Source organism: Ptychodera flava, chromosome 20, assembly GCF_041260155.1.
Source record: "Ptychodera flava strain L36383 chromosome 20, AS_Pfla_20210202, whole genome shotgun sequence".
Classification (NCBI taxonomy): Eukaryota; Metazoa; Hemichordata; class Enteropneusta; family Ptychoderidae; genus Ptychodera; species Ptychodera flava.
Window position 1 is genome coordinate 6,562,361 of NC_091947.1, and position 26,508 is coordinate 6,588,868.

At 36.5% G+C, this 26,508-nt stretch overlaps 2 protein-coding genes across 5 annotated transcripts in view; one reads left to right on the plus strand and one right to left on the minus strand.

Moving 5' to 3' along the window:
- Positions 1-11,844, plus strand: part of LOC139119873 (exportin-7-like) — a 34,470-nt gene extending 22,626 nt beyond the window's left edge. For both annotated transcript variants that reach the window (XM_070683804.1, XM_070683805.1), the window contains exons 15-28: positions 546-651; positions 1,673-1,808; positions 2,599-2,672; positions 3,060-3,204; positions 3,846-4,070; positions 4,656-4,744; positions 5,118-5,308; positions 5,683-5,737; positions 6,340-6,499; positions 7,135-7,273; positions 7,654-7,811; positions 8,653-8,751; positions 9,206-9,333; positions 9,781-11,844. In XM_070683804.1, the coding sequence (XP_070539905.1) occupies positions 546-651; positions 1,673-1,808; positions 2,599-2,672; positions 3,060-3,204; positions 3,846-4,070; positions 4,656-4,744; positions 5,118-5,308; positions 5,683-5,737; positions 6,340-6,499; positions 7,135-7,273; positions 7,654-7,811; positions 8,653-8,751; positions 9,206-9,333; positions 9,781-9,880 (1,805 nt within the window). In that variant the 3' untranslated portion in view covers positions 9,881-11,844. The remainder of the gene's footprint in view (positions 1-545; positions 652-1,672; positions 1,809-2,598; positions 2,673-3,059; positions 3,205-3,845; positions 4,071-4,655; positions 4,745-5,117; positions 5,309-5,682; positions 5,738-6,339; positions 6,500-7,134; positions 7,274-7,653; positions 7,812-8,652; positions 8,752-9,205; positions 9,334-9,780) is intronic.
- A 6,019-nt stretch (positions 11,845-17,863) lies between these two features.
- LOC139119875 (serine/threonine-protein phosphatase 2A 55 kDa regulatory subunit B alpha isoform-like) overlaps positions 17,864-26,508 on the minus strand; it is a 70,318-nt gene continuing 61,673 nt past the window's right edge. For all 3 annotated transcript variants that reach the window (XM_070683806.1, XM_070683807.1, XM_070683808.1), the window contains exons 5-8: positions 24,640-24,930; positions 23,212-23,376; positions 22,273-22,534; positions 17,864-21,531 (exon numbers count right to left, since the gene is read on the minus strand). In XM_070683806.1, coding sequence (XP_070539907.1) covers positions 21,255-21,531; positions 22,273-22,534; positions 23,212-23,376; positions 24,640-24,930 — 995 coding nt within the window. In that variant the 3' untranslated portion in view covers positions 17,864-21,254. The remainder of the gene's footprint in view (positions 21,532-22,272; positions 22,535-23,211; positions 23,377-24,639; positions 24,931-26,508) is intronic.

The following is a 26,508-nucleotide window of genomic DNA, read 5'->3' on the forward strand; positions in this document are numbered from 1 at the left end:
TCCATGTATGACTTGCTATGTTCTCTCCATGATTTTTAAGAAAGAATAATTTTGAAACCAAGTCAGAATAAAAGACCATTTATCAATTCGAAAATGACATCTTAAAATGTGCAACTGCCGTGTGATTGTATTAATATCCCAATTCTGACAAGACAGCAATTAGCTTTCTTGTATTTATATTAGCATTTGCATCTTTCCCTACATTGCAATGTAATTTTGTTATCTGTTAAATTATAATAGCACAGTTTTCATAATGAAAGATATGAAAGTGCCATGGCAGAAAATTGTGAACATTTCATTCTAGATTGATACACACTACATAGGGTACTGGTACACTGGGGATATACCGGTACTGTGTAGTCGAAACACAACAAAAATGGTTTTGGGATCACAGTGTTGATGTGTTTAGCATGAGCAAGTAGATGTTAACCATAGTCCATGCAATTACAATACACAGAAAACAGATGCCTATAGTAATTTGTAACATGGTTTTTTGTAATTAATGTTTTCTGCCATGTGAATGCATGTGTCTATTCCCTTGACAGGTCGGTTAACCTGGTTAGTGTATATAATTGGTGCTGTAATTGGTGGTAGGGTTTCATTTACTAGTGCTGATGAACACGATGCCTTGGATGGGGAGTTAGTTTGCAGGTAGGCATGGCTCTACCCCCAACCCACTCTTACAGACAAGTATACAATGCATGCATGCACACACACTCCAATCAGAACAAGTCTTTCTGTTTTGTTTTCAGTCTCATTGGGGTTTTATTTTCCTGTTTCTATGAATTAATATTCACCATTTGCGATGTCTACAGGGATAATTCATGTAACACAATTGCACATTTTAAACCACAGTCACCAAAATAGAAGCAATTTCAGAAAAACATAATTTCATCTCTTTTTACAGTTGAAATGTTAGATAACTGACATTGAGGGCACTATGCTTTGGATGCATAGCTCTCTTTATTTTGATAATTTCACACAGTCTATTTCTTCAGACCATTCCTTAATACATTTTTAGTGTACTTTATTTATTTATAGTTATGTAGACGCTGCCACCTTACATTGAAGGTGGCCACATCTACTTTCAAAGTTTGATTTCATGAATCAATTTTACAGTAACTTTCAAAAAAAATATATTGGCAGCAGGTGACAAGTTTTCCAAATTATGCTGTTCCAGGAGTTGATGAGTCTCAGAATTGTGTAGACATTTATGGCATCTTCTTTTAAGGTATTAAACACCTCAACATTGAAAAGCTTTTGCTTAACTTTCCTCATGAATACTTTTAACCATTCTCTTTCAAAGTCAAGGATAAAAATTGGGGCTTGCCTTGCACATTTTGGTGCTATTAAAACAAATTATCATAAATTTAGCTACATTTGAAATTCTAAATGGCTACCATCCCTGTGTTATTCTATGGGAAAAAATTAAATTTTTGATTTGCGCAAAAATAAGGAATTAAAACTTTCCTTACTCCAAGAGCTTCAAAATGAGCCCCCAAGTAGTAGGAAGGAAAGCCCCCACAAGCGGTTGAACGGAAAAGTATTGTAAAAATGTGAGAGTTAAAATGTCTGTCTCAAGGCACATTCTACCTAAAAGCATATTCAGACATTAATCAAATCTTCTAATAAAGCATATTCATAACTTTTCACTTTACTTTTATTCTTTCAGAGTACTTCAGCTAATGAATTTAACAGACTCTCGTCTTTCACAAGGTGGTAGTGAAAAATTAGACTTAGCCATGTTGAGTTTCTTTGACCAATTCCGCAAAATTTACGTAGGTGACCAAGTGCAGAAGACCTCCAAGGTAAGTCAGTTTTCCGTGCAAGATTCTAGATCAAGAGAATTAATCATCTGCAGAGAATGAACATGCTGGAAATATGGCAATGAACTCAGATAAAACCTCAATATTACTTACATTTGATCTTGTATCTGCTTTTGTTTGCTGGTTTGATTTACTCAGGCCGGGTCCATTTTGCACAAGAGAGATAATCGATTTTATTTTAAATATGTGTAGTGAGTATGTATCAGAGTATGCTTACACGGACATCTACCTCAGTGCTTGCATTGCCTGAGAACACGGTAAGCATAAGCTTGTCTGTGAAAGCTACTGTTGACGGACTGTAGACATCTTTGTTATCATGTTCAGCTATATGTAAATGGAGTTGCTAGCTGCTTACAAAAGACAGAGTTTTTTTAATTCACAAATGTAAAATTTGAAATTCCTTGATATCTGAGTAATGAACAATTATCGATATGGCGTGATCTATGAGTTAAAGTATGCATCTCAAAACAGAAAGCTCGAAACTTACTGATAATTTCCCGAAGGAAACTTAAAACATTTATAATCACAATGCAAACTTTGAGATCAGAGAACCGACATTAACAAAAACTTGAATTTTAATTTTCACAAAAATGAGCTCCTGATAGAAAAACTTAGTTCACACTCCCAAGGCTTCAGAATTAGTCCACACAAGTAGGAGACAAGAAAGTATTGTGAAATCTTCATATGTGAAAAAAAAAACTACCTGAGGTGTGTTGTATCATACTGTGTGCAGGACCATGTGAATTTGATTGTATTTGATTTCCAAATACAGGTCTATAGGAGGTTATCTCAAGTGCTTGGACTTAATGATGAATCCATGATTCTTAATGTCTTCATCAGTAAAATGTGAGTAGATTCTTGTTCACTGTTGTAAAGTCTGCTCCTATCACTGTAGTCTTTGTAGATATGGAATTTGCAGCATTTGCAGGACTTGTTCATAATTTTAGTGATTGCATTATAATGACTGAATCATAAGTGAAAATGGTTTTGCATTATGATGGAATAGAAAAGTTAATATCAGGATTAAATTGTAACACAGACTGAGTCAGTTGATGAAATTTTGTGTTGTACCTGCGTATCATTTTCAAATGTTACACATGTGTGCAACCTTGATGTACAGAGTAACTGCATATTGGTTCCAAAGGGTCTCCAGAGGGTGCCCTCTGGAACTGTTGGTTTAGCCTGCATTCTTTAGACATTTCTTAACCATATGGTTTCTGATCTTTTCCTCAGAATAACCAATTTAAAGTACTGGGGACGCAGTGAAACTATCATTACCAAAACCTTGCAGCTGTTGAGTGATTTATCGATAGGATACAGCAGTGTTAGAAAACTTGTCAAACTTGAAGCCGTACAATTCATGTTGAATAACCACACTGTAAGTACCTGCAGTAACACAACAAATGTATTACCTGAGTGTACAGTCATGCTCAGCAGACTTATCAAAGAAAGGCATGTCCAGCATGGCAGTAACTCAAAAAGTAGTAATGTTTGTCACTTACTATGAAATCACTACATAGACTTGTGATATTTCATTTTCATGCAGTTGTCAATTTTTTGAAATTATTCAAATTGGTTGAAATTCTGTGTGATGTTTGTAAGATTAGGATGATATACAGAGACAAATCTTTGAATGACAGTTACATATTATCGGCAGGCTAGAAAGAAAATGATGCCAAATTTATGGGGTACATCAACAGATGTTTGTGATGTGAAATATTCTTCAGTCAAGTTATACTGTAAAAGCCAGGTTGTGCTATCTTTCTTTTTGCTAGACATCATGTAGCAAGAGCCATTGTCAATTACAAGTACATTGTAATGCCCAAAACTTACCTGCTCCTACTTAGAAGTTAGAGGTAACATATTGTGTAGAAATTTGACCAGAATCAAACCCGCAAGATATAAGACAACTTTGTGTAAGATTTCATCTTGACCCAAACTCAGGTGAAATCACTTGAAATCACTGTGAAATCACTGTATAACGTGTAGAAGCTTACACAAACTTCTTTTTTCAAACAGAGTGAACATTTTTCATTCCTTGGTATCAATGGTACAACTCTGAATGACATGAGATGTAGGACCACATTTTACACAGCTCTGGGCAGGTTACTCATGGTGGATCTTGGAGAAGACGAGCAAAGATTTGAAAACTTCATCTCACCGTTGACCAGTGCTCTGGAGTACGTAGGAACACAGTTATCAAATACAGAGAGTCCTGGAATCTTCCAGGAGGAGCAGGCTAAGGTAAGCTACATGGTCATGGTGGAATGCTGACCTATGACTTTTATCCTTGATTTTGAAAGGGAATGATGTATAGTTTCCTTACGGAAAGTTTGAGGAAATTTCAATTTCAAGGTGTCATTTTCACTGTCACACAGACCCGACCCAAACAGGATTGAAGTGCAGTTTCCTTGACCATCCGTGGCTGTTTCTGCGTACAAATGTCCAGCTTTGTCACAGAAGATACAAGGATGTGTGAAAATGTACACTTCTGGATAAATTCTTAGAATTATTTTGTCAGAGAAATTCAGCCAATGATGTAGTTTGAAACACACTAAGGATTAGTCCATTTACAACAATTGTATGTATACCAATGTCAGAAGTCAAGGTTTGAAAAATACCCAGTGTAGACATACATCTGCACACAAACAAGAAGTTTTGTGAACACTTATACTAAACGAATACATTGATAATTTAATGCGCTATTTCTATTTAGACCAGCATACTTGCACATGGCGGGGACAAGGTACATACTTTGAAATGCATGGATGCAAAGTTCATATAAAATCTTGAAGTCATCATTTCATATTCTACATTTTCTGTTCACAGAGGACATTGATTGGTCTAGCAAGAGATCTTCGAGGTGTAGCATTCTCCATCAACACAAAGACCAGTTATATGATGTTATTTGATTGGATGTATCCTTTTCAAAAGAAACATTGCAAATGTGCGATTGGCTGCAAAGGCCATCTCCCAAACCTGAATCATTGGGAATCCAGAGGTCGAATCCAGCCAGTTTTATTGGCATCTATGCGAATTTGATTTTAAAGATTCCATAGTACTCTATATATATTTGGAAGTTTCTAAATGATGCAAAGATAAGAAAAAAAATATTCTTTAGATGACAGCAGTAAGAATTTTTACTCCAATACCTGAAAATTCTAGGCTTTATGATAAAGTTCAGCAGCATACGGTAATAGAAATGATTTTAGTATATCACATTGCCTTGACATTGCATTTCCATTCTCCAACTCTGAATGTCTTTTCCTTAATCACCTACTCTATCTGCAGTTATCCAACGTATACGCCTATTTTATTACGTGCAATAGAGATCTGGTACCATGATCCAGCTGTTACTACGCCAGTCTTGAAGCTCATGGCTGAATTGGTCCAGAACAGAACTCAGAGACTACAATTTGATGTGTCCTCACCAAATGGAATTCTGCTGTTCAGAGAAACCAGCAAAATGATAGTTAGTTATGGTAAGTATTTCAGATTGAGTACAGAAATATGCAGTCAACATTCAAAAGTTCCTTATAGAAGTCATCTGGTGTTTACAACTTACCATTGGCAGTGTGTCAAAGTGTTAAGGGGAAATGAAAGTTTTCAGTTAATAAAAGTTGCTATCGTAACTGAGGCTATTTGGATGCGATATTCTCTCTGCTGATTTTAACATCATACATTACATGTAACAAAATATCAATTTTTCTCTAAAAGCTAATGATGGTAGGTTATGAATGTGTATGGCATATTTCATAGCTCAAGTTAGATAAAAATATTTGTAAGAATGCCGCTACTAGAGTCAAGTTAGATCTTTATGTATGTCAAATAATTTTTTTTTTATCTTCTTGAACAGGAACCAGAGTACTGACTCTAGGAGACATACCCAAAGATAGAATATACCCAATGAAATATCCTTTCACATGAAAAATGATACGAGTTTGTTTTATTCAAATTCAGTTATGCGTCATGCGGTTCACTTCAAGTATTTTGAATTCACTTTTGTCAGTGTTTTATGTCCCCCACCCATGCATTTCCTGTGTTTACTTGTCTTCTGGCTGATGTACAAACACATGAATGGTTCATGTATGTTTGAATTTGTTTGTCAATGAATTTGATCATTTGTAACCTTATTTGAGATTTAGAAGAAACCAGACTCAAGACATAAAAAGTATGTATATCACAAGTATGTTTTTCTTTTGCCAATTTTTTCCATATTGTCTAATGAAGATATTGTTGGTCAGAGTGTAAATACCTGCCATCTCAAACAATTGATTACAATAAATTTGTCCTCCTTCCATCATACAATTTCAAATTTCCCTGGCAGCTTTTGAATGACTGCTATAAAGTAACAGAGAATACAGCAGCTGCCTGCCTTGGAAGGGTGTCACCAACTGAAATGGTTCAGTAAATCACATTGCTTGAGATGTATTCCCTGAATACAGCCACATTTACTTGTAACCCAGAACTTTATTCCTTGTTTTCCATATTCTTCTCCTTAACTGACATTCACATTGAAAGGTATTTCGATATGTTTCAACATGCTGAAAGCAGCGTTGTGTGGCAATTACGTCAATTTTGGAGTCTTTCAACTGTACGGAGATGATGCACTAGAAAACGCTCTGCAAACATTTGTCAAGTTACTGCTGTCCATTCCACATAGTGATCTCTTGGTGAGTAAACTCTGACCAAATCAATTTCAGTCAGAAATTTTACTATCAGTAAATGTCTTTTGTGAGTTTTGATCATGAGATTTTAAGAACAAGTACTTCATGTTTTTTGAGGGATGAGAAGCGGATATGAAGAAATTTCCATTATCACTTGAGAGTATTCTCTGATCAAGGGCAGAGTTGGAAACGAGTACATTGCATCACTTTTCTGATTTCTCCATCAAGGATTGTTAGGATTGGCCAACTCTTTCCATCATTTCTTTGCCTAAGTCTTGCTAATTTAATCAGCAAACTACTGACAATTCCTGGGTAATTATTGAATTACTGCAGTTCTGTGCAACACTTGTGTGGCTGCATGCAGTGTTGCCGTAATGAGGAAGATAACAACAAGTGTTAAAGTACAAAATAAAGTTCATAACTACCTGTGATAGAAAAAATAACCAATATCATGACAAAGTGTGCAGTAGCTGTGTTGATTTGAATAGTTTAACCCGTACATCCCTATTTCCTGGTATATAGGTCCACGAATCCCTATTGAAAACCATAAGAATGTATCAAAGTCCGAATGTGAAAAGGTTAATGCAAACTGGGTTGTTTTAAGGATGTGCAGCTCAATGCAAATATTTTGTACCTTACAGGATTATCCCAAGTTGAGTCAATCCTACTATGCCTTATTAGAGTGCCTAGCACAAGATCATATGAATTTCATAGCAAACCTGGAACCTCAAGTTTTCTTGTATATATTGTCATCGATTTCAGAAGGACTTGTAGCTCTAGGTAAGTGCTGTGAGAAACACAGAGATGCATACATACATATTGACGTAGTTGAACACTGTAAGTTCTTTCACTCTCAGTCATTGTTTATTGTAAGTCAGTTGATCTCAACAATAAGCCGAGATTTGTTCGTAAACAGTTGTATGACAACCTTACACAGGCAGCATTGCTAAGGCTGCTGTAATACTGTACCAATTTACCCAATTTAGCTCACAATCTAGTGTTTGCAGTTATTGCAAGACTCATGCTGTGATTCAGACACCAATCTTGACATCACTGAAGGTATTTGATCACTGTTCCATTTCTATTCGCTATTCATTCTCCCTATCTTTCTCTCATTCTGTCTTTCCTCCTTCACTCGACTCTCATTACATTTTTTTCAGACACAATGGTGTGTACAGGTTGTTGTGCTATTCTGGATCACATAGTTACCTACCTATTCAAGAGATTATCCAAAACAAGCAAGAAGAGAGCCAATGCTATTCAAGAAAATGAAGCTTTCCTCAGAATACTAGAAGTCCACCCAGAAATTCTTCAACAAGTGAGCAAATAAATCTTGTAGCAGTTTGTGTACCACTGTAGAACTCATCCTTCACTGAGCCATAATACAAGCTCTGTGGTCCAGCCGTATTTCCTATTGTAGAGGTCCAATTGCCATAGATAACAATGGGTGTATAGCATTATTCAGCAAAATAATATGACTAACACAATAAATCACTTCTACTGATGCATCAGTCAGAAAGGACACTTGTATTTTATCTACTTTGTGTGTTAACTGTGACACCTGATAAGTAAATTTGGAAGTTGGATTGAATATTGTATACATTGTAAGACACTTCACTTTTGCAAAAGTTTTGGCAACGGGAGTGTGATAAATGCATGATTCAAAACTAGCTTAATATTCTTTTATGCCTTCATACAATTACTTTGGTACAGCTAGAGAAAAAATGAGTAAAAAGAGCTATGTTTGTGACCATACCATCTTTGGCGGTAACACTGAACTATTCTCATGTCAGCTATAAATAGCAGCGTTGGTGTATAGTAGTTGATATAAATATGCATGATGTGTGTTCACAAAGTTAAGTCTCACCAGTGTGTCAGATTCAATGAATAAGAACAATGTTACTGTAAGTCACCACTGTTATAAGTGACACTCAATGTCCCACAGCATTTACATGCAGCGTGAGTACCATCAGTATTTACATCAAAGTGAGCATTCTTTAATGTTGGTATTTAATTTCAAATAGGATATTCCACATGCTGTTGAGTAACCACACAGTTGCATGACCTATGAACTTTTGTCATGTGATGTGATGGTTCGAAAAATTATGGATTTTATAGTAATGTTTTTTCACCAGGCGCTTCTATATCTTTTTTTCCAGATGCTATCAACAGTGCTGAATATTATAATGTTTGAAGACTGCAGGAATCAGTGGTCCATGTCTAGACCTCTGTTAGGTCTGATCTTACTCAATGAAGAGGTAAACTGCTCAATGTACTCATAATAATCCTTGTAAAGTGTTTCACAATTATCAAATCAGGTGTCTAGTTCTTGTGTCTAACAGGGAAAAATCATACTGGTTATGACACCTGGCCAGATGGTAGGCCAATATTTGAGGTAAAAGCATGTTAATTATATCATTTGGTGATGTGGAAAATAAACAGAATTAATAACCATGTTACTGAGAGCTGTCCATTCTGAAGACACATACTTTAAACCAGATTTGTTAATTTGTTTTGCACAACTTAGTGTTTTTAGTTGGCACACTGTGGATGACCTTCCCAGTATGCCCCAGAGGAGAAATACTTTTAGCTTGCTTTTACTGAGATGTGTGGATTTGGGGATCAAGAATATGATATCTTGCCATGGGCAGGTTACCCAGATACTTTTCAATGCATTGTGTAAACATGTGAAATGTTCTCTTCCCGTTGCAGTTTTTCACCGAATTGAGGAAGAGAATTATAAGTTCACAACCTACGGAGAAACAAGAGTCCATGCACATGTGTTTTGAGAATCTGATGGACAGTATAGAAAGGAACCTGCTCACCAAAAACAGGGACAGGTCAGTATGTACAGACAGCTCATACCTAGCACACTGGGACAATATGACATTTCCAAGAGCACGAGTGTATAGCAGCCACATTTGAGGTTTCCATGATACAGAGATAGCTTGAATAATATTTGCATTTTGACTTCTGTTTCTAATACATAAATGGCAACATGAAGCAATTGTTTAAGCGCTCTGCACTTAATTCACTCTTCATCATCAGTGGCCCATTATTACAACTTGTAACAAGACACTCGGCAATAAGTCTACCGTATATCACTCAGCAGGATGACTGGCTGTGAAATTGGAATGGCACCACTTCTTTGTCCATTCACATGAACAGGAAAGTCATTGTAGAAGCAAGTAATATATGCAAAGCAGTACATCTTCAATCCTGTTTTAAAACCTTCAAAATGGGAAAATCAATTAGATTTGACACTGTTGTTTTTCCTCACTGGACAGGTTTACTCAGAATCTATCTGTGTTCAGAAGAGATGTGAATGATTCGTTGAAAGCGCCTGCAAACTCAATATCAATGGCATCAAGTGAAATGATGAGTTAGTATCGGCCATGTCCAATACTCACAAACGTTCTGAACACAAGGAAATGCAAGGAATGCTCATGAAACTGCACCCGCTTTCCGGGAATATTGATATGGAGTTCCAAGATCATAGAGGAGACAATAAGAACCCTGCAACTGTTCAATTTGTGTTGAGCTACTGAACGCCTGAACGCCCATCATGTGACATAAATGTGCTACATGGCAGCCACAGAAGAGCACATGTGGACACCACAGAGGGCAGTGTTCACAGTGTCACAGGACAAGTAATGGGTCAAAGGTCACTGACCAGAGTTGTTGTGTATATTCAGAAAGTTGGACTGGTTTGACCAAATATGACAAAGTACCAACATGATAGTTTCTCTGTTCTGCCTCATTTGATATCTTATTTTGTCAATCTTTCTAACTACTTGAACCTCAAAAAGTATAGAGCAAACACTGGAACATGTTTTTTCTGCCCAGAAAATTGAATTTCTGACGAAGTCAGTCCACTTCACATTCTTGCTACTGATTTCCAACATACTTAACCTAGCAGAATGAAAGTTTCCAGGAGCTTGTCTGCGGCCTCACTTTTTACAGCCTTTCAGTTCCTTCCAAATGTCAGTCTAGACTGAAAGATGTGATTAGTAACTATAAATTATTTGTCGAAGTAAAATAAGTGTAACTTTGTCAACAAGTCAGCTGATTTTGTTGAGGGATTTGTTTTGCAATTTACCAAAACTCAGAAGTTAGAAATTGTCGTTGAGGGATGTTTATGATTCTTAAAAAAAGAACACAAGTTATTACTCAAGCTATCGTGGTCTGATATATTTCATAGTCTACCGCAGTCTCATAGCATACAGCTACCAACAATCAAATGTAAAAAACTTCAAAAAAAAAATCTTGCTCTACAAACCATTGTAAATAAAAACCATTCAGGATTTAGTTAACTCTTTGTGTTACACATAAAACTTGTTAGTGCATTTTGATAGAAATATTGTATGATGGAAAGCAGAAAAGGAGTGATACAATAATCAGACTGCCATTGACCTTCTAAAGTAGCAAACACTGGATTTTTTGTAGGTTTTTGTACTTGAACATTCAAAAATACAAAATGATGTGTTGTTTTAGTTTCAACATATAAAAACAAAAAGACAGGATCATTGCCACTAGAGGGCTGCAGTGTGGTGTGAATTTGAATTGAAAGCATATGCAGTAGTTTCAGGTTTTTTCTTTTTTTTTTTGGTAGGTTTTTATTGTTCACTTAGACAATTTCATACTAAAAAAAAACTACAAAATTACAAATCTTGATAGCCTGTATGATGTTGACTCAAATATATTCAGCAATTTGTCTATTTTCTTATAAAATGAGGGGGAAAAAAAGAATGAATGTAAATGTGAAGATTGTTGCCTCTCTTACTTTTTTGCTGTAGATGGTAGATATAACTTGCCTGGTTATATTTCCCAGGACAACTCCTTTGTAGGGGAGCGGGATGGCCCTTCCCCTCTGTGCAGACTTAAATGTCATCCATAGCACAGACATTCCAAGGGATATAGAGGGATACGTTTACAGCCATGGTTGTATTTTGTCTATTGTCACTGCCATAGCCGTCGGAAAAACTCCCAAGATGTAAAGTCACGCTCCCATTTTGCAAACTCATCAAAGCCCAAAAAATCACAGCCTATCGCATTTTGTACCCACCTACCCAAGGAGTGTTTCGCTTCATCACATGACCATTCTCCACCAATCAGGGTTTTGAATCTATGGTTCCATCCAACAACCAATCAAAAGCTCTTGTCTTTTGCACAGTTATGTTTATCAATAGGGTAGGTTTTTGTTGCATACTGGGTAAAGGTGTCGGCAGATCTCAAAACGTTAAATATACTGAAAAAACTTACAAGATGGCATCCAATGTGATACAAGCAGGTAGTTAGAACACTGGCCATTGAATGATTCAAAGCCAATAAAAATTTACTATTAAAATGCTTATTCTGCTTGTGTGTGTTTTATCAGTCTACATTGAAGATATATGTGTGTGGGTGTATTTGCTTTAGTGGTTCTTAACGACTGCTCCTATTAAATTCAAGGCTTTGCTCACTAGCTTATAAATGAGAACGTGAAAACATACAATCAAATACATTGACGCAAATATATTTTATTAGGCTATCTTATAAAAGTACACATGGTCATTGCCGACTGTTTAATTGCACCATAACTGTTTAGTTTGTGGACATGCTACCAAGACATTCCCCCGATCCTCTACGTTTAATTCATAAAACCCACTGTTTTCATGATAATGAGGGGTTCATGTTTTCACCAAGGGAAGGTATTGAGGTGTGGTGGCCATTGGTACTGATGATATCAAGCATTGATGGCTCAATGATTTCAACTCTAAGATGTAACACTGACACTCATGGGCATACATGCATGCTGACTGTTTGCAACCTTTATAGATCTCAATGGTTCTACTCCCAAATAAAAAGGACACAATCTTTTCTACAGATTTGGTACACCCAAAATATCATATGATGGCGGGTACAAACAAAGCCATGTTTACAAGCGCAGATGGAAAAACGCGTATTTGTATGCATGTTGTGCATGTGGGTTTGTTTGTATTGTGGTCCATTCAAATTCAGGGTTTAAACTATTGAAGTGTGACTTGATGCAGTCCGGTAATTTCCAATATATACAAATTTGTTGATGACAGTTATCTCCGCCAACCACACGCATTGTTCTTTGTAAACTCAGAAGTGCATGCCACATTTACAGATATTTGGCTGTACCAACTTGTAATTTTTAACAATGAAAAACAAAACACTTTCAGTACTTTGAAGTTTACCCACATGACAACCCTTTCTTTAGTGCTCAAACAGTGGCACTGTATCAATGACATACAGTTCTAAGTCACATATTGGCACATTAAAGTTGAAATCAGAATGAATACAGTATGCCAATGTTTGTATTACCCGTATAATACCAAGAATCGTAGTCAGGATCATTGTTTGTGTGACAGTAATCTAGATACACATTAAAAAGTTATGAGTATGTAAAATGTCTCTAACAGGCATGCAGCACTTTATTACAGTCTAACATTTTACATGTACATATCAATGTTGTAAACTTTGGTCATGTCTTAATTCTTACAGTCAGATGGAAATACGATAAAAGTATCGAAGCAGTACAGGGAACTGCCAATTACAAATATATCCCAATACGTTTCCTCACACTATTCGTGACATGACTCTAGATGTTTTTAATAAAAACTAGTTTCTAAAGTGAAATATAAACAGACGTAGATATAGAAGCTTCATCTTAAGGTTTTCTTGCAATGTTTATACCGTGGTTGCTGTTTCAAGTCACATAGCTGACAAAATTTCTTCTATAACGAATGACTTTCTACCTCAAGTGACACTTCATGTCCTCAGATACCAGTGATGGTTACCAGCCTGCTCCTTGGCAGTAAATGACTTTTAAATTGATGTTCCAATCCTGATCTCACTGCTTGAGCATTGCTGTAAGGCAAAAATCCCTATTGAAGGACGTATATCAAGACCAACATTTAGATGTTTCACACCCCGAGCACCTGCTGTGAATGTCTTTCAAGTAATACACCTTGCTGGTGACCTACATATGTCAACCTATACTACAGCAGGTCGTACAAATAGTATGTAATCTTCAGAGATGGCTCTAATCCCATGGTAATGCACTACAAATCCCCCAGTCTAATCTGTGTTGTCATAGGAGCTATTGAGAGCAGATATCATCTTTCTAATAAAGTATCACGTAGGACTGTAGGACACTATTACATGTAATCCTGTACTTGAGTACAGGTTTTCACATCTGTGGTATAAATTGACATGCCTCAAGCTTTGATCAGGAGGCTTACAGTCTGCAAGCTGTGAATTCACAACCGATGGTGACGATTTTCAGCAAACGGCTGTATGAAAAGTATGATGCACCTTGAGGACTATATTTTGGGGCTGTGAAAATTTTACAATCCTTCTCTTGTCTGTGTGAACTTCTTTCACATCAAAACAGCAATTCTCTGGATGATTTTTTTTTCTCTTCAAGTAGCTGCCATTTTCGAGGAATTTTTCACTTTTTGTTTTGTTTGTTAATTGCAAGTTCTTGTTCTTCTAAACCAAAACATATTGGCACACCTACCATTTAGCTAGTCAACACCTTATCAGTATGTGTTGAATGCACTTTTGTTTTTGTTTCAATTCTGGTACAGACCAAAATTCATTGTAGTGAATAAACCATAGAGAGTCACAGCTACTAGCTGTTTAACGTATGGCATGGCAGTCATTGTCAATCTCAAATATCAGTAAATTTGATATACTTTGAAATACCTGAAGTTTTAATGATGATAGGGGCAGCCAATGAGGCTGTTTGTGAAAACAGGTGTTCGCAAGCAGTTCATTGGTGGGAGGGCAGACATTTTATCCTCTCAGTGGACAGGGAAGAGAGAAACTCTTTTCTGTCAGTGGGCGGGGAAAAGTTTTTCAATTCACAGTGGGTGATTTGAATAGTGGGCAGATTGATCCTAAGTGTTACCAGCCAAGGGTAGTGAAATGTTGGGATGATTATCTAAAAACGGGTGGAATGTCATAGATATGGCTTGCAAAATTAAGAAAAATAGCGTCAATGACACTGTAGCTCCCATCCTGGACTATTTAGTGTTTGTTCTCTGGTCAGATATTTGAACATGTGTGAAAGGGATAAAGTGCATGAAGTGAATATACTTAAATGAAATGTACTGGAGACAGTGAAATATGTTTAATGTAATTATTCAGAATATAAAATGGAAAAAATACAGAATGAGATATATCGAATACTGTGATACAACCATTAACTCAACAAGTCATTTACAATGACATAGTCCCCACTTGTAATAGGAGTATTAGTCTTGATGGGGCAGGAAAATATGGTCATTAAGAAGTATCACTGGAGTGTATATGTTGAGATCTATGGGCACATAGGTCTATGTCGTTGTTTCCAATTTGAAACACATGTGGCATGTCTAAGTTATGGTTCTAAATCGGGAAAAAAGATCAGACCTCTAGCAGTATTGGCCAGCCAAGAAATACATATGCGCATTATAAATGAGGTACAAGATGTGACATCTTAAGGTCTAATATCCTATCAAAATTGGAGGGTATAGAACTTGTGGTTACTGAAATATGCATATATATGTATAACCAAGGTCAAAGGTCATCGAGGTCACATGACATTTTGAAAAAAAAAATTATATTGCTAATTAATCCCTATATGCCAAAAAATCAGATCTCTAGCTCTATTCGCTTGCCCAGAATTAGATGTGTACATAATTAATGAGGTAAAGCGTGTGTTGTCATAAGGTCTCCCATCCTACTAAATACAAAGGACATAACACTTATTTATTGACATAAACATATATTTTAGGTAAAAGGTCATCGAGGCCACATGACATTTGGTCAAATAATTTCTCTCCTATAGTTATCCCTATATACCAAAAATCAGACATCCAGCTCTATTGGCTCGCTCAGAATGAGATATGCGCATAATTATTAAGGTACAGTATGTGGCGTCATAAGGTGTCCAATCATACCAAACATGAAGGGTGTAGCACTTGTGGTTACCGAGTTATGGAAAAATATGTATATTTGAGGTCAAGGTCACTGAGGTAACGTGACAATTTGTCAAAAAAATTGCTTTGCTAAGTTATCCCTATATACCAAAAATCAGACCTCTAGCTCTATTGGCTCGCTCAAAATTAGATATGTGCATAATTAATGAGGTACAATATGTTGCGTCATAAGGTGTCCCATCATACCATACATGAAGGCTGTAGCACTTGTGGTTACTGAGTTATGGACAAATATGTATATTTGAGGTCAAAGGTCACCAAGGTCACATGACATTTTGTCAAAATATCTGAGATATTTGCGTGAACGGATGGACTCACGGATGGACTCACGGACGGACATGACCCAATCTATAAGCCCCCTGAACTTCATCCGTGGGGACTAAAAACTGTGTCACTGCATCCTTTTTGCAATATGAATACGATGAGAAACTAAATTTTTATTTTCGTGGCCTTATACATGGGAGTCTATGGAGATCTGCCTTATACATGGGAGTCTATGGACGTGTAAACTAAAAATATGCAAATTTCACCACGATTTGCCCAAATTTGGGAAAGGTCACTCCTATGCACTTCCATACCAAGTTTCAAATCAATCGGACTTGGGGTTTCAGAGCAGATTTTTTGACCAAAAATGGGAGAAAATTACAAAAAAATTCATGAAAATAGCAAGTCCAAGATACTGACCCAAGATGTGCACAATCATTTCATGTCAGCCCAAAGTACTTACATGCTAATTTTTCATGTAATCTGCTCAGTGGTTATTGAGTTTTTTCAATTTGACTGTTTTTACATTTTTCACTTAATTTGCATATTTTTGGCAATGACAACTTCATTTGAACAAAATCTCATCTACAGCCCATCATCCATGTACACACCAAATATCAAGATGAAATGTACAGCAGTTTTGGAGTTTTTGATGTTGACGGACAGACATACAGACATACAGACGTACAGACATACATACATACAGACATTTCCCTAGCCTATAAGAATAGCTTCCATTGCCATATATACATATGGCTATGGGAGCTAAAAAAATTATACCACGATTTTTCATAAATTTCATTTGGGACAAATGTTAGAAGTGCATTTGAGTTTTTCCTATTTTGATGAACTCACTTGTCCAAGTCTCAGTTTGGATTTTAAGTTTCTTAGGATGACCTGATTATCATTTCTACATATAATTTGGACATCTCACTGTCATTTTTTGTCCAAAAATATTTTCCAGGAGTGCTTGTGTAATGGGTTTTAAAGGTTATTGATAGGTTCCTAAGAGTGATTTAATTTTGTGAAAATTCTTATAATGTAAGTAAATTTTTGGGTCCAATTTTCTCATTTTTCATAAAATGCTGGTCAAACAGATTTATAATTTAGTTTACAAATTCCTACGCCCAACTGCTTTGTTTTGTACAATACTCTATTTTTGTAAAAAAAGTCAAGATATAACCATTTCATTATTTCTGTATTTGATTCCAGGTGCCACTGACTGGTTAAGTTAAAGCAAAAATCTTAATTTCTCTTTTTTTTCGTCGTCATAGCCAGTCTTACTTTTGATTCATAATTCTCGCGTGCAGTCAATTACAAGTTCTTATTCTACTCCCAAAAATGTTGAAACACATACTACATGTATTTAGCTTTTCAATACCGCGTCTTTACGTGTAAAATGCAGTGTTATTATTGACACGAAGTCTAGTCTGGATTAGAATTCTTTTTGTCAACAACAACAAAGTCTATCCTTGTACAGAGTTGACGAGCTCAATACTGTTTATCTCAGATGTTTTTGGGAGAACAATGAAATGCGGTTGACGTTGAAAAACCCTGAAAAATCACAAGTTACAGCAACTAGCCCAGTTTGAATGACCCAATCAGAATGGAAGGAATTGACTACATATATATTTAAAATTTTCTTGCCTTTCATCTCACTTAAATTGACATTTTATCCAATTATACCATGTCAAAACTTGGCTTTTATTTTTTGGAAAGTTTCATTGCAACTTATCAACTCAGACCAATTTGCCATTTCAATTTCATTTTTCTTGCAATTCTGAAAAATCTGAAATTTGCCATGCTTTTGATTGAAAATTTTTCTTATTGGTAAAAGCAGCCATAATACAGCATAGTCTCTGATTTTGAGCTCTTTGCAAACAAAAATTTAACATTTCTAGATTTTGTATTCCTTGAGTATTTTTGTACCTGACTTTTTTTCGATATGTAGTAGTGGCAACTTGGTGTGTATATATTAGAAACAAGGGTGTGTGGCACCATAGATTCCAGAAAAAAAGTCTATGGTGGTATAACTAAGCTTCACAGTAGAATACACACACGAGTAGATTCACACTGGTGCCAAGGAAAAACACAACTTCCATACCAACACTGATTCATTGGAGTTCTTTTTTATTTTTTATTTTTTCTGAATAAAATTTGCCACATAACATGGCCAATATAAACATTTTGGAGATGAATGTGGAATGACAACAGAATAAATTACTGCTATCCTGGGTCTCACATGGTTCAATTTATCATGATTTGCTTTTTTCCCCTTTTTTGTCTCCAAACACATTACAATTTTCATATTGGAGGAAAAAACTTCACAAAAAATACAAGTTATGCAAACTGATTGCATGAATGCAAAGAATGACAAATCCCTACCAGAAACAAAGACAGGTTTCCAACCATGACACTGAAAGAAAAAAAATATATAACGGAGATTGTGTCTAAGAGAAGAGACATCCTGTACAAGGACAGCGTTTTTAACGTCAGGGAAATGAAAAAGAATGAAGAGAGATGTGGTTTTCAAAAATTGATTATCTCACCATGGCATTCGGTGACTGCAATTACAAGGAAACAACATAGCAAGTGGACAGAGAATTTCAAAATTATACAGAGGATTCTTTGAAGGAGGCAAACAATTACAAAGCTGAAAAGTAACACTCTTGTCAAAGTTCTTCAACAACCCAAGTCTCCATTTCAGTCTTCTTTGAACAAGACAACCAAACTGGTGATTACCCAATGCTACCTACTGTCATGTCTAAAGAAATTACTGCAGGCATAAGAGCCCATCTGTTTTGTCATTTTTTCAAGTTACTCTGCTATTAGCAACGCACTTTGGAGTTTTTGCTTGATGCACCACATGTACACGACCCTATTTTAACAACTGTAGTCCCCACCCCTCCTCTCATTTGACAGGCTTCCTGTACTCATAATAACATTACAAAAAAACACAAAAATAAGAAAGTTTTCATTACATGGCAATTTCCATCTCATTGTTTTTCTAGTACTTAAAATGTCTACTGGACGTCCAAAACAGGGAGAAAATGCCATACATTTGTGCTATCACTGTAAATAAACATTTATTATTTTCTTTTACACTACCTAAATTTCTCCTCCAAAGATAGTACACACTTTGATTGTAATGCATCACATGGTAGACATGTAAAGCTCACAGCTTGAAAAAACACTTGCCCTCCTGTACACTTCAACAAATGACACTCTAAGAGCATTTATAAAGAGAACACAAACTGAATTTACTACATTGTCTTGCTTTTTTGAAGTTTCCATAAATTGCTACTTTCTCGTCTTTATTTAAAATGTTCACCCCCCTGAATTCAAAGGACAAATCTAAACTCCTTGTTGTAACTTACTAGGTTGCAAAAAGGTAATCCTATTACAAATATTTTTCCAAGTTGGCAAAAAGAAAATTCCAAAAATGCTATATACATACAACAAATGTGACTGTGATCAGTTGTGTATTTTCTGTGAGCACTTTTCTTCCCATATCAATGACATTTCAGTGTTTGTTGAGAAACAACATCTAAAACAAGGCTACAGTTGATGTATATTCCTTGGAGACTACTTGTTTTTTTGACTTCTTGGTACCTAGGAGGTCGGGAGCTTCAACACTGTAAATACTATAAAATACTATCTGGGAAAAAAAAATATGAAAGACTTCCCCCTTTCAGATACTATGACAGACAAGAAAATGGAAAACGCATCTGTCCGAACGGCACGACTTGACTTGCCTGAGTTTACAAAATGCAGTTATTCTTGGTGTCTGAACACCCCTGGAACCACTTGTGGCTCAGTGTAATGGACGTGAATGACTGCACAACAAAATGAGTAATGCCGACTCTTTACCTCCACCCATTTCCAACAACCACTACATTCAAACCACCAATTCCCCTTTAGCCGCTGCCTGAGAGCAATACTCCAAACAAAGACAGCTTTCACCCTATAGTGTATGAAACATTAGAAAAAAGTTTTCCATTTTCAATCCCGTCATAGTAACAAACAGGAAAGTAGTAAACCTTTTTTTATGAAAACTACATCTGTGTTTAATGTCAGTCTTTAAAAAAGAATCCATGTTGGCCAGCTTTACTCCTGCTACATGCCACTAAGAGACTAGGCTACGAGTATGAATATCAAATGAGAAATTTAATTAGCAAATTTAGTAAATGGCAGTTCATAAACACATACATTTTAAGTATAAGGAACAGCTTTGTGGCAGAGCAATCTCTGTTTTGTTTACAATTCATAGAAAATATACCACCTGTAGCAATTGCAAGGGCTATGTGCAGCATGCGTGAGAGATTGGACCAATTTGAAATTGAGAATAGGTTCTGAATCACTGAGGTATTTCATTGGTTCAATCAAGTTGGCTGCCGTGTAAACAACACAAAACGAAACAAGAGAAGCGAGCTTCCATATCAGCGGGTCCCACAGCAGCAGCAGTAGTGGCTTGGCAGATATTTCTAGAACAGCTGTAGACTACTGCAGAACCACATGGGAGATGTGCAAAGGGCTGTTGGTAACGGTATTGCAGCTAGTAGACTATATCTAATACTCTGCAAACATTCCACAGCGATGTGCACATACTATTTCAGTCTACACCCACTACAAACAAGTTCCTCTCTATACATCTTTGTGTAAATGCTCTTGGCTCCAACTTGGGAGTATTTTTTGTTGAGGGTTTAATTTACCATAAAATCAGTAATTCTACATCATTATGCCTCTACATTGGACCCTCTTGTGCAACAGCTATGATCTACCTGTACAAAACACTGCACCAGTTTCTCCAGTACAAGGGCAACTACAAACAAATTTTGAAATACACTTTTGAAGTTCATTAAAATATGCTAATCGTCCAATCTCCTCTTCAAGCCAATATGTCAATTAAAGTCTGGTTTCTATCTATTTCTCTGAAACATCACCAGTCAGATATATATGTACAGACAATGTGCGCCAGCCACTACAGTTGCTGCTGTGGACAACACACTTTGAGCAAGGCATTTTGTTTTGGTCACTTTCTCATTATAATAATTACATTATCTTTTCACCACTGTCACAAAAATAAAGACACCACTCTGGAGAAGAAACTGACGGTTCGGGCAGGGTGGAGAAAAAGGCAAAACAGTTACCATACTTAATTGTCAGAAATATACATAATGCTGCAGAAGTGAGAAAAAACATGGCTGGGTTCTACGAGTACTCCACTACAGCTACACTACAGCTCACCTACACCAGTATACAAGACCACTACACGGCAGCATTCAGTCAGGGCAAAACGCTGCTTTGCTAATTGCCAACTTGCAACTTCAAGAGTCAATCTGTGCAGTTTAATTGTATTTGCCAGGTGGCACACAGACACACCAAGGCTAGCCAATCAGAAGGGCAAGTCTTGTATATTGGTGCAGATGGCCTACACTGACTACACACCCTGCAACACACAACGAATAGTGACACAATGTCTGCTACAGGGAGTTTCACAACTACTATTGCTTGTCTGTAAATATGTACAAATTGTTAGTTGCCGCTACTGCTATGATGTTTTCTGACGGATGCCATGCCGTGTGTAGGATCTTCTTGTTGAAGTCCAAGCTATCTACACTAATTTCGTCTTTCTTTCGCTTGCCCCCCGCACACACTCTCCTGGGTTTCAACACCTGCTTCGGTTTCGCGTTCTCCCGCGATGCTTCCAGCGTGATGTCTCGCTTTGTGTTGCGATCAAACATCCGGAAGAAGTTATTGTAAGAACCGGTCATAATTGCACTGCAAGAGAAAAGAAAATTGGTATTAGGATAAAATGTTGTTATTCAAATTGGAAGGGCTAGTCCAATAATTTACTCCTGACACAAACGACAGATGTTTCAAATAGTGTATAAAGTGTCCCTTTGGAAAGGGATCAGAATCAGTGACATATTGCAGGTAAGAAAAAGATAATGCTTTCAGAGTAACTGTTTTCCTTTGATCTGTTCTAGCTGTTACGGAAATAATCACATCTATGTATATCTCAATGAAGCCAAAGAGGAAAAGGTTGAAAGTTTTCATCACTAGGGGCACTGTTCTGTATCCTCTCCTTTTAACAAGTCATCAAGTTATCACATCAACACAGCCTTTAACTACTGGAATCATACTTCACTACTCTTTTATTACACACAACCTGAAGAGAGAACACATCTTTTGATGACATAGCTTTCCTTGCTTTTTCCAACTCAATCTCTCACATTTGCTACCTAATAATTTCACTTACAATCCCCTTCTAATATGCCTTGTTTTTCGATAGGTGACCCTAAAACCCTACCACTCCTATTTGCCAAAGAACACACACTTGCATTTGGAAACTAGAATACAATTTTGGAGATTACAATACAATACGAAGTTTATAAAACATCAATGGCAAGTTTGCCAATAGCCATGGTGACATCATGTTGGTTGCTGCTAATACGTACATCAATACTAACTAACAATTTTTTTGAACAGTAAAAGAAAGATTAAGAAGTCACCACTCACCTGTCTGTGCCATTCCATACACATTCAAACTTATCAAATATACAGTCATTTTCATAAAGGGAACATAATTTACTACGCAGATACTCATGAACTTGGAAGGTTTCTACAGGTACACTATCCATGTGGATGTCCCACACTTTAACTGAGAGGTAGTCCCTGGATATCAAGTAGCGACCACTATGACTAAACCTAACATCTGATATTGATGAGATAATCTCTGAAAAGAATGAACGATTACTAGGGTCTTCAGGCTCTTCAAACACTGCAACAAACAAAATCAATAAAAACTTTTACAGCTAATGGTTTTCTATATTTCAACTCTTTCGTATCCATCGGGAAAATTTTTTTCCAGTTGTATTTGAAAGAGTAAAATTAGAAAGCACACCTGGTGCTGAATCAAAAATTTTATACATATGCTAAAGATTTAATCAATCATCCGTATCAGTCGTCAGAAATTTAAAATATTTGAAGTAAAATTTGTTGAATCTCACTCATAAAGGGCATTGTCATATATTTGCTTATTCCAAAATCGGTTGAAAGAATATATCTGTGTTTGATCTTCCATCTGTGACATGTAGAACTATTTTAGGACAAAATTTTCACATTTTTTTTCTATTTGAAGAAAAGTAGTGAAGAGTAAAACATCTCTTTACAGTTTTTTCTCTTCAATCTTACAATGCTGGCTTGCCCCTTTTTCTTGTAGTGAAGATTGCTACACAATATGGTAATACAATGGCATGCCACACACAACAAAAAATATTTTTACAATGCCATGCATTTTCACACATCAGTGTGGTTTTCAGAACATTACAAACAGGTCAAACCCTATGATGGCACTTTTCACACCCTCTGATAAGCAGACACACTAGGGAACAGTCATCAAAGTCATCACTTCCTTGAAAGCAACTTATCTTTACAACTGGAGGAATCTGTACTTACATTTTGAATGTTGGTCACACAGGGCTTGGGCTCTCATGTCACATAACCTAATAGTTCCTTTGCTACTGCTATAGACAAATGTGTTGCATTCCTTAGGGTGAAATTCTGCTGCTGTGATAACTTCTGTTAGTTCCTCCATGTTGGCTGGCTTTATATCAACAATGTCTGAACAGTGTGGTTAAGAATTCATCACACAGGGTTCAATGAATGCCATGGCAATCACTGAATCTAAAGAATACTTCTAAAACAGAATATATGTCAGAAGTGAACCTGTAAAAGATGATGTACACAACATATGACAAGGAAACATTTATAGAACACAGCCACCATAAGTTTCTTTTGTTTACTTGTCTCTGGCAGCTTGTCAGTTTACTTTTCTATTTCTTTTCCGGGTGATTTTCATTTTTTTGTTTTCTGAAATTTGCCACTTTTGCTTATTTGAAATCACTGCTTGTTTACAAATAAACATGGATAGATCTGTTTTGAAATTCTGACACTCCTAGTGTCATGTGTGCAGGTCTAGAAGGCCATTAAACTTGGCGAAGAAAATGTTCCTCTCAGGGATGTAAACTCAAATACGTTTACACCTTTGAGCCCTTTGAACTTGGCAACCACAAACACCTGTAGACATACATTCCTTTAAGGGATGTCAGCTCAAATACAGTTTAGCTATTTGAACTTGGCAACCACAAACACCTGTAGTCATATGTTCATCAAAGGGATTGTCTGATCAAATACACTTTTCAGCCCTTTGAACTTGGAAACCTCAAGCATTTGTTGTCATCGTCTCAAAAAGTCCACAGGAAGCACCAGTGGAGCCATTCCCATGCAAGTCACTTCAGCTGCATTACCCACAGTCACCTCATCTAAATCATCCTATCCACTGACTGGCAGTACACATAACTGCACCCATTACAAGGTATTTATCCTATAAAACTTCAAATTGCTGATAAATCAAACATAATTAGAGATGGCACCCTTTGACTATGCTGTCTACACAAAAACTGGAACAGTCTTGGATTCTGAGAATGACTTCAGTTATCCCTTGGCTACTAAGACTAGACAGACAGTCTGACTTGATACATACTCAAATTTTAGGGTGATAAGGTAAGCTGCTCTAGTCTTAGAATTCAATGTTTTCCCTGGTTGATTGAGAGAAAGTGTTGCCTATTTGAAATGCAGAACACGCAGGATACAGTAAGCATTTATACACATATCCTGGAATGTCTCTTTCACAGTGACCTAACGGTTTGAAAGCAAGGCAGATTTACGCCAAAAGGAAAAGTCTATTTCACAGACATTAGATTTTACGGTGTCTGAGGAGAGAAAGCAATTTAATTTTTTTCATTATGAAAAAGTAAACTCAAATAAAAATCAATAGCCACCACTATGACATTTCCCTGTACGCAAGAAATTTATAAAGGATACTAAAGCTCTGGTCTGTGACTGCTAGGTGCCATAGATTAACCCTAAGATCGTCAGCTGATATATACGTTTCCCCATCACTATTCACTGATATCGAGTTGATATGATAGGTATGTGCATTGGCAAATATTCGCCGTGGACTAGCTTCTACCATGAGTTCCATTGGCTTCACTTCAGGCACTCGCAAACCCGAAAGCCCCGTCGGGTCTCGTAGTGTTCCATCTTCCTCCTTTAAATTGTAACCTTCCCACCTTTTATCTCGTTCTGACACTTTCCATAATTTAACAGTCTTATCTGTGGAAGTAAAGAGAGATAAAGTTTATTGTATTTTGAAATGTATAATATATATGGAGGAACACAAGATTGGTCAGGTTTTGACAGGAATTCCCATTCTTACTCATACTGATGAAACTTTTTTCGACAGAGACATTTCCGTATTTTGCTTTGACACAAACAAACAGATGGAATCACTACATGTATATCAGAGTTAATTCATTGGCTATGAACTTTCACTGGTTATTTGTGCTTTCTGAACACGTTCAACCCATCATTAACAGACGAGCTTGAAAGCTGTCTCGAATCAGCCAAGTAACACCCATAACAAGGGATTGCAGATGCTTGCTGAAGTAATTACAATCACGCTCCCATAGCGTCACTGCCTGCAAGCAAGACACTCTACCACTCAAAATCCAACACTGTCATCTCTCACACAGAGCTATTCCTTGTGCTCTGGCACAGTGATAGTTGCTGTTCGACACAAATTCAGTCTGTGAAAACGGACTGAAAGACGAACTGAGAGTGAGATGGGATGAGATGAGATGGGTGTCTTTCAGTCCTACTGAAGGTATAAAAGGCCAGAGGCACTCTATGGAAGACGTATTATGATATACAGAACTTTGCTATGATGTACTGTCAATACAGCGGCATGGTAAAATGCCCCTTAGTGGTACATGTGTTTGTACAATGGACATGTTCTATGTGATATATTCATTCTCCCATTCACTTGCAGCGTTTCAGCTACTTCCAAACATGTCACACCATTAGCTTGCTGCAGATTTTCTTTTTTTTTGCAGATTCACCAATATTTCAGCTGAAAATGAAACACCAGTCTTGGTTTTATCTCATCCCGATAACTTTCAGAATCAACTCAAAGATAGGTTTCTAAAAAAACAATTTATAATGTTTTTCTAATTTAACTCTTGCTTGAAAACACCTTTGCATCTTGTTATCCATGTTCACCTAGAGTAAAGTTGGCAATGATGAATTAATTTTTCACTTCACACTGCTGCTGCTAATAAAAGTCCCAAGGAAATGAAATAGCATGTGCATGTTTTTCTTTGAATTATAGCTCCGGCAAATAAACAAACTCCAAAAGTTTAGAATAATTAATATAAGTGATATATCCATGACTTGGTATATTTGATATTATGATGACAATTGGCCTGCTTAAAGGATTTTCCCAACAATTTGTGAAACAGTAACAAGAAGCTTCATTTCTTTCCATCACTGTACATCAAGCAATTATAAAGCAACTGCTATGCATACCAAACAAATGTGACATCCACAGAGATATTGGAAATACACTAGGACACTGCACGTAGAGGTTAGGGAGAGAAATTTGAATTCCACATGTCAAGTATATATCTCAAATAAATTATAATGTGTATCATAACACCTACTGAAAATAACCAGTCACATTAAGATTGAAAGTTTTTATAGCATTTCCTCATTTCAAGAAATAACATGTCACATACTGTAAGTAACAGCAGGTCACATGATGATTACATAGCATTGAATTTTTTGGTAAAAGTAAACATGGTATGACATGTAGGACAATTTGATAACCAAGTTATTCAAGCTACATCTCCTTAC